General features: G+C 43.4%; 1 protein-coding gene across 1 annotated transcript in view; it reads left to right on the top strand.

Annotated features, from left to right (window-relative positions):
- Positions 1-837: 837 nt before the first annotated feature.
- LOC124025626 (ubiquitin thioesterase ZRANB1-like) overlaps positions 838-8,694 on the top strand; it is a gene marked incomplete at its 5' end in the record, with an annotated part of 35,289 nt that continues 27,432 nt past the window's right edge. Inside the window, 2 exon segments of the mRNA XM_046338970.1 lie at positions 838-1,025; positions 3,302-3,455. Coding sequence (XP_046194926.1) covers positions 838-1,025; positions 3,302-3,455 — 342 coding nt within the window.

Below are 8,694 nucleotides of genomic sequence, written 5' to 3'. Positions count from 1 at the left end.
GTGTTCAATGAAGTCAGTGGATTTCTTTTAATGTTATTTTTTGTTTTAAACATGTAAACTGTAATACTATTTGTTGTTTTAAACGTGTAAACTGTAGTACTATTTGTTGTTTTAAACGTGTAAACTGTAGTACTATTTGTTGTTTTAAACATGTAAACTGTAGTACTATTTGTTGTTTTAAACATGTAAACTGTAGTACTATTTGTTGTTTTAAACGTGTAAACTGTAGTACTATTTGTTGTTTTAAACGTGTAAACTGTAGTACTATTTGTTGTTTTAAACCTGTAAACTGTAGTACTATTTGTTGTTTTGTGTAGCCTTCTCCTGGCTGTACAATCAATTTCTCCTCAGAGACAAATGAAGTTTCAATTTAATATAACGTGTTCCAGGTCATCCCCAGTAATGAGTTCCTCCCTCCTCCCTGTCTCTGTCTATCTGGCTACCTTTAGACAGGCAGCCCAATTCTGATCTCCTTTTGACCAATCACGTCAGCTCTTTTCAAAGCAAAACATACAGTGGGGCAAAAAAAAGTATTTAGTCAGCCACCAATTGTGCAAGTTCTCCCACTTAAAAAGATGAGAGAGGCCTGTAATTTTCATCATAGGTACACTTCAACTATGACAGACAAAATTAGCATTTTTTTCTCTCCAGAAAATCACATTGTAGGATTTTTAATGAATTTATTTGCAAAGAAAATATGTTTTTTCCCCAATGTATATATATATATATTTCAGAAGATCAGAATCAGAATTCTGTCTAAATGTAGCCTAGGTGTCTGCTTATGATTTAAAAAAATGTTGCCTAAATGGTAAAAACAAAAAAATGTGTGTGCTGCAGGTGTGGTGGAGGGGAACATGGCTGCTGTCGAGGCCTACAAGTCGTCCGGTGGTGACATCGCCCGTCAGCTGACTTCAGACGAGGTCCGTCTCCTGAACCGCGCCACTGCCTTCAACGATGGCTTTACGCTAGTTCACCTGGCCATCCGCTTCCAGAGACAAGACATGTTGGCCATCCTTCTCACTGAGGTAAAGTTACATTTGTTTTTGAAACACATAAAGAGTTAGGGTGAATGTCCAGATTCGAATCAATTTTGTCCCTCACATGGACCGACTAGCTATTTGGAACAGTACCAATTATCCGAATGGCTCGAACGTAAAGTGATTACAAGTCAGGGAGACAAAGAATCCAGAAAGGGGAAGAAAAAAAAAATGGCGTCTGACTCACGGTCAGATGCATCACAACTGTAATTCACATATAAACAAGCAACTGTACTCATTCGTTTCCCGAATCAGACATCTTGAAATCCAACACAAGTTTCCGGAAACGTGTCACATTTAATATTTTTTGCAAGTAGGACAGATGTATTATTTTTTTTACTAATCCAAGTACTCTTATATATATTTTTTTAAAGCAATGAGGCTGATGCAACATATCAGATCGTTTCGCTTAAAATGTTGATCGAGTTTTATTTATTGATATTATAAGCTCAACAATACGCACGTGGCTGTATGCCCAAATCTTTCTAATTGCAATTAGCGGGGAAACATTGTTCTCTAAAGCATACCGCATGTGTGACCGGTTTCATGTGACAGAGATGAAAATATCTGTTAGAAATTAAGGAAGGGGAGATCTAAAGATGCTAGCATGGCTACAACAAGCATAGAATATGAGAAACATTTTGGTTTGTATTTATTATGGGACGGCAGGGTAGCCTAGTGGTTAGAGCGTTGGACTAGTAACCGGAAGGTTGCAAGTTCAAACCCCCGAGCTGACAAGGTACAAATCTGTTGTTCTGCCCCTGAATGCAGTTAACCCACAGTTCCTAGGCCGTCATTAAAAATAAGAATTTGTTCTTAACTGACTTGCCTGGTTAAATAAAGAAAAAAGAATAAATGGATCCCCATTAGTTCCTGCCAAGGCAGCAGCTACTCTTCCTGGGGTTTATTATGGATCCCCATTCGGTCCTGCCAAGGCAGCAGCTACTCTTCCTGGGGTTTATTATGGATCCCCATTAGATCCTGCCAAGGCAGCAGCTACTCTTCCTGGGGTTTATTATGGATCCCCGTTAGTTCCTGCCAAGGCAGCAGCTACTCTTCCTGGGGTTTATTATGGATCCCCATTAGTTCCTGCCAAGGCAGCAGCTACTCTTCCTGGGGTTTATTATGGATCCCCATTAGTTCCTGCCAAAGCAGCAGCTACTCTTCCTGGGGTTTATTGTGGATCCCCATTAGTTCCTGCCAAGGCAGCAGCTACTCTTCGTGGGGTTTATTATGGATCCCCATTCGTTCCTGCCAAGGCAGCAGCTACTCTTCATGGGGTTTATTATGGATCCCCATTAGTTCCTGCCAAGGCAGACTCTACTCTTCATGAGCTTTATTATGGGATCCCCATTTAGTTCCTGCCAAAAGCTGCAGCTACTCTTCCTGGGGTTTATTATGGATTCCCATTTAGTTCCTGCAAAAGCAGCAGCTACTCTCCCTGGGGTTTAATATGGATCCCTATTAGTTCCTGCCAAAAGCAGCAGCTACTGATCCTGGGGTTTATTATGGATTCCCATTTAGTTCCTGCAAAAGCAGCAGCTACTCTTCCTGGGGTTTATTATGGATCCCCATTAGTTCCTGCCAAAAGCAGCAGCTACTCTTCCTGGGGTTTAATATGGATTCCCATTTAGTTCCTGCCAAAAGCAGCAGCTACTCTTCCTGGGGTTTAATATGGATTCCCATTTAGTTCCTGCCAAAAGCAGCAGCTACTCTTCCTGGGGTTTAATATGGATTCCTATTAGTTCCTGCCAAAAGCAGCAGCTACTCTTCCTGGGGTTTAATATGGATTCCTATTAGTTCCTGCCAAAAGCAGCAGCTACTCATCCTGGGGTTTAATATGGATTCCTATTAGTTCCTGCCAAAAGCAGCAGCTACTCTTCCTGGGGTGTAACAAAATTAATGCAGTTATACAATTTTAAAAACATTACAATACATTCACAACATATTTCAAAATGCCTTAAGTGTGTGCCCTCAATCCCCTACTCTACTACCTCATATCTACAACACGAAACCCTTGTGTAAGTGTGTGTACAGTGGAAGTGTTCTTTAATGGAAGCCTCTCAACAAAGTCCAGGTAGAATCAGGAATTCCCCAGGGCAGCTGCTTAGGCCCCTTACCTTTTTCAATCTTTACTAATGACATGCCACTGGCTTTGAGTAATGACTCAACACTATACACGTCAGCTACTACAGCGACTGAAATTACTGAAATGAAAAGCTGTCTTGTCATAATGAGTCTGTCCTCCATCCATCCCCGTGCAGGTGTCCCAGCAGGCAGCTAAGTGTATCCCTGCCATGGTGTGTGGTGAGCTGACAGAACAGATCCGCAGGGAGATCGCTGCCTCTCTGCACCAACGTAAAGGAGACTTCAACTGTTACTTCCTCTCTGACCTGGTGACCTTCACACTGCCCGCAGGTGACCGACCTGCCCTGTCCTTACTGTACATCTTGCTGTTTGTCCTCAGTCCCAATTTCAAGTTGTTCTGTATCTAAAACACATTTAGGAAGTATGTTTAAGTGTATGAATTAACAATGTAGGTTATCCCTGTAGTAAAGTAGCTACTCTTAGTGAGGGAGAGACTGTATCCAGTCTTGTAGAACAGTAGCTAGTCTTAGTGAGGGAGAGAGAGACTGTATCCAGTCTTGTAGAACAGTAGCTAGTCTTAGTGAGGGAGAGAGAGACTGTATCCAGTCTTGTAGAACAGTAGCTAGTCTTAGTGAGGGAGAGAGAGACTGTATCCAGTCTTGTAGAACAGTAGCTAGTCTTAGTGAGGAGAGACTGTATCCAGTCTTGTAGAACAGTAGCTAGTCTTAGTGAGGGAGAGACTGCATCCAGTCTTGTAGAACAGTAGCTAGTCTTAGTGAGGGAGAGACTGTATCCAGTCTTGTATTACAGTAGCTAGTCTTAGTGAGGAGAGACTGCATCCAGTCTTGTATTACAGTAGCTAGTCTTAGTGAGGGAGAGACTGTATCCAGTCTTGTAGAACAGTAGCTAGTCTTAGGGAGAGAGAGACTGTATCCAGTCTTGTAGAACAGTAGCTAGTCTTAGTGAGGGAGAGACTGTATCCAGTCTTGTATTACAGTAGCTAGTCTTAGTGAGGGAGAGACTGTATCCAGTCTTGTAGAACAGTGGCTAGTCTTAGTGAGAGAGAGACTGTATCCAGTCTTGTAGAACAGTAGCTAGTCTTAGTGAGGGAGAGAGAGACTGTATCCAGTCTTGTAGAACAGTAGCTAGTCTTAGTGAGGGAGAGACTGTATCCAGTCTTGTAGAACAGTAGCTAGTCTTAGTGAGGAGAGACTGCATCCAGTCTTGTAGAACAGTAGCTAGTCTTAGTGAGGAGAGAGAGACTGTATCCAGTCTTGTAGAACAGTAGCTAGTCTTAGTGAGGGAGAGACTGTATCCAGTCTTGTAGAACAGTAGCTAGTCTTAGTGAGGGAGAGACTGTATCCAGTCTTGTAGAACAGTAGCTAGTCTTAGTGAGGGAGAGACTGTATCCAGTCTTGTAGAACAGTAGCTAGTCTTAGTGAGGGAGAGACTGTATCCAGTCTTGTAGAACAGTAGCTAGTCTTAGTGAGAGAGAGAGAGACTGTATCCAGTCTTGTAGAACAGTAGCTAGTCTTAGTGAGGGAGAGAGAGACTGTATCCAGTCTTGTAGAACAGTAGCTAGTCTTAGTGAGAGAGAGACTGTATCCAGTCTTGTAGAACAGTAGCTAGTCTTAGTGAGGGAGAGACTGTATCCAGTCTTGTAGAACAGTAGCTAGTCTTAGTGAGAGAGAGACTGTATCCAGTCTTGTAGAACAGTAGCTAGTCTTAGTGAGGGAGAGACTGTATCCAGTCTTGTAGAACAGTAGCTAGTCTTAGTGAGGGAGAGAGAGACTGTATCCAGTCTTGTAGAACAGTAGCTAGTCTTAGTGAGGGAGAGACTGTATCCAGTCTTGTAGAACAGTAGCTAGCCTTAGTGAGGGAGAGACTGTATCCAGTCTTGTAGAACAGTAGCTAGTCTTAGTGACAGAGAGACTGTATCCAGTCTTGTAGAACAGTAGCTAGCCTTAGTGAGGGAGAGACTGTATCCAGCCTTGTAGAACAGTAGCTAGTCTTAGTGAGGGAGAGAGAGACTGCATCCAGTCTTGTAGAACAGTAGCTAGTCTTAGTGAGGGAGAGACTGTATCCAGTCTTGTAGAACAGTAGCTAGCCTTAGTGAGGGAGAGACTGTATCCAGTCTTGTAGAACAGTAGCTAGTCTTAGTGAGAGAGAGACTGTATCCAGTCTTGTAGAACAGTAGCTAGTCTTAGTGAGGGAGAGACTGTATCCAGTCTTGTAGAACAGTAGCTAGTCTTAGTGAGGGAGAGAGAGACTGTATCCAGTCTTGTAGAACAGTAGCTAGTCTTAGTGAGGGAGAGACTGTATCCAGTCTTGTAGAACAGTAGCTAGCCTTAGTGAGGGAGAGACTGTATCCAGTCTTGTAGAACAGTAGCTAGTCTTAGTGACAGAGAGACTGTATCCAGTCTTGTAGAACAGTAGCTAGCCTTAGTGAGGGAGAGACTGTATCCAGCCTTGTAGAACAGTAGCTAGTCTTAGTGAGGGAGAGAGAGACTGCATCCAGTCTTGTAGAACAGTAGCTAGTCTTAGTGAGGGAGAGACTGTATCCAGTCTTGTAGAACAGTAGCTAGCCTTAGTGAGGGAGAGACTGTATCCAGTCTTGTAGAACAGTAGCTAGCCTTAGTGAGGAGAGACTGTATCCAGCCTTGTAGAACAGTAGCTAGTCTTAGTGAGGGAGAGAGAGACTGCATCCAGTCTTGTAGAACAGTAGCTAGTCTTAGTGAGGAGAGACTGTATCCAGTCTTGTAGAACAGTAGCTAGCCTTAGTGAGGGAGAGACTGTATCCAGTCTTGTAGAACAGTAGCTAGTCTTAGTGAGAGAGAGACTGTATCCAGTCTTGTAGAACAGTAGCTAGTCTTAGTGAGGGAAAGACTGTATCCAGTCTTGTAGAACAGTAGCTAGTCTTAGTGAGGGAGAGAGAGACTGTATCAAGTCTTGTAGTACAGTAGCTAGTCTTAGTGAGGGAGAGAGAGACTGTATCCAGTCTTGTAGAACAGTAGCTAGTCTTAGGGAGAGAGAGACTGTATCCAGTCTTGTAGAACAGTAGCTAGTCTTAGTGAGGGAGAGAGAGACTGTATCCAGTCTTGTATTACAGTAGCTAGTCTTAGTGAGGGAGAGACTGTATCCAGTCTTGTAGAACAGTAGCTAGTCTTAGTGAGGGAGAGACTGTATCCAGTCTTGTATTACAGTAGCTAGTCTTAGTGAGGGAGAGACTGTATCCAGTCTTGTAGAACAGTAGCTAGTCTTAGTGAGGGAGAGAGAGACTGCATCCAGTCTTGTAGAACAGTAGCTAGTCTTAGTGAGGGAGAGACTGTATCCAGTCTTGTAGAACAGTAGCTAGTCTTAGTGAGGGAGAGACTGTATCCAGTCTTGTAGAACAGTAGCTAGTCTTAGTGAGGGAGAGACTGTATCCAGTCTTGTAGAACAGTAGCTAGTCTTAGGGAGAGAGAGACTGTATCAAGTCTTGTAGTACAGTAGCTAGTCTTAGTGAGAGAGAGACTGTATCCAGTCTTGTAGAACAGTAGCTAGTCTTAGTGAGGGAGAGACTGTATCCAGCCTTGTAGTACAGTAGCTAGTCTTAGTGAGGGAGAGACTGTATCCAGTCTTGTAGAACAGTAGCTAGTCTTAGTGAGGGAGAGACTGTATCCAGTCTTGTAGAACAGTAGCTAGTCTTAGTGAGGGAGAGACTGTATCCAGTCTTGTAGAACAGTAGCTAGTCTTAGGGAGAGAGAGACTGTATCCAGTCTTGTAGAACAGTAGCTAGTCTTAGTGAGGGAGGGAGAGACTGTATCCAGTCTTGTAGAACAGTAGCTAGTCTTAGTGAGGGAGGGAGAGACTGTATCCAGTCTTGTAGAACAGTAGCTAGTCTTAGGGAGAGAGAGACTGTATCCAGTCTTGTAGAACAGTAGCTAGTCTTAGTGAGGGAGAGAGAGACTGTATCCAGTCTTGTAGAACAGTAGCTAGTCTTAGTGAGGGAGAGAGAGACTGTATCCAGTCTTGTAGAACAGTAGCTAGTCTTAGGGAGAGAGAGACTGTATCCAGTCTTGTAGAACAGTAGCTAGTCTTAGTGAGAGAGAGACTGTATCCAGTCTTGTAGAACAGTAGCTAGTCTTAGTGAGGGAGAGAGAGACTGTATCCAGTCTTGTAGAACAGTAGCTAGTCTTAGTGAGGGAGAGAGAGACTGTATCCAGTCTTGTAGAACAGTAGCTAGTCTTAGTGAGAGAGAGACTGTATCCACTCTTGTAGAACAGTAGCTAGTCTTAGTGAGGGAGAGACTGTATCCAGTCTTGTAGAACAGTAGCTAGTCTTAGTGAGAGAGAGACTGTATCCAGTCTTGTAGAACAGTAGCTAGTCTTAGTGAGGGAGAGACTGTATCCAGTCTTGTAGAACAGTAGCTAGTCTTAGTGAGGGAGAGAGAGACTGTATCCAGTCTTGTAGAACAGTAGCTAGTCTTAGTGAGGGAGAGACTGTATCCAGTCTTGTAGAACAGTAGCTAGCCTTAGTGAGGGAGAGACTGTATCCAGTCTTGTAGAACAGTAGCTAGTCTTAGTGACAGAGAGACTGTATCCAGTCTTGTAGAACAGTAGCTAGCCTTAGTGAGGGAGAGACTGTATCCAGCCTTGTAGAACAGTAGCTAGTCTTAGTGAGGGAGAGAGAGACTGCATCCAGTCTTGTAGAACAGTAGCTAGTCTTAGTGAGGGAGAGACTGTATCCAGTCTTGTAGAACAGTAGCTAGCCTTAGTGAGGGAGAGACTGTATCCAGTCTTGTAGAACAGTAGCTAGCCTTAGTGAGGGAGAGACTGTATCCAGCCTTGTAGAACAGTAGCTAGTCTTAGTGAGGGAGAGAGAGACTGCATCCAGTCTTGTAGAACAGTAGCTAGTCTTAGTGAGGGAGAGACTGTATCCAGTCTTGTAGAACAGTAGCTAGCCTTAGTGAGGGAGAGACTGTATCCAGTCTTGTAGAACAGTAGCTAGTCTTAGTGAGAGAGAGACTGTATCCAGTCTTGTAGAACAGTAGCTAGTCTTAGTGAGGGAAAGACTGTATCCAGTCTTGTAGAACAGTAGCTAGTCTTAGTGAGGGAGAGAGAGACTGTATCAAGTCTTGTAGTACAGTAGCTAGTCTTAGTGAGGGAGAGAGAGACTGTATCCAGTCTTGTAGAACAGTAGCTAGTCTTAGGGAGAGAGAGACTGTATCCAGTCTTGTAGAACAGTAGCTAGTCTTAGTGAGGGAGAGAGAGACTGTATCCAGTCTTGTATTACAGTAGCTAGTCTTAGTGAGGGAGAGACTGTATCCAGTCTTGTAGAACAGTAGCTAGTCTTAGTGAGGGAGAGACTGTATCCAGTCTTGTATTACAGTAGCTAGTCTTAGTGAGGGAGAGACTGTATCCAGTCTTGTAGAACAGTAGCTAGTCTTAGTGAGGGAGAGAGAGACTGCATCCAGTCTTGTAGAACAGTAGCTAGTCTTAGTGAGGGAGAGACTGTATCCAGTCTTGTAGAACAGTAGCTAGTCTTAGTGAGGGAGAGACTGTATCCAGTCTTGTAGAACAGTAGCTAG

Source organism: Oncorhynchus gorbuscha, unplaced genomic scaffold (assembly GCF_021184085.1).
Source record: "Oncorhynchus gorbuscha isolate QuinsamMale2020 ecotype Even-year unplaced genomic scaffold, OgorEven_v1.0 Un_scaffold_2311, whole genome shotgun sequence".
Taxonomy (NCBI): Eukaryota; Metazoa; Chordata; class Actinopteri; order Salmoniformes; family Salmonidae; genus Oncorhynchus; species Oncorhynchus gorbuscha.
The sequence above is the reverse complement of the archived record's forward strand: the minus strand, read 5'-3'. Positions and strand labels throughout refer to the sequence as shown.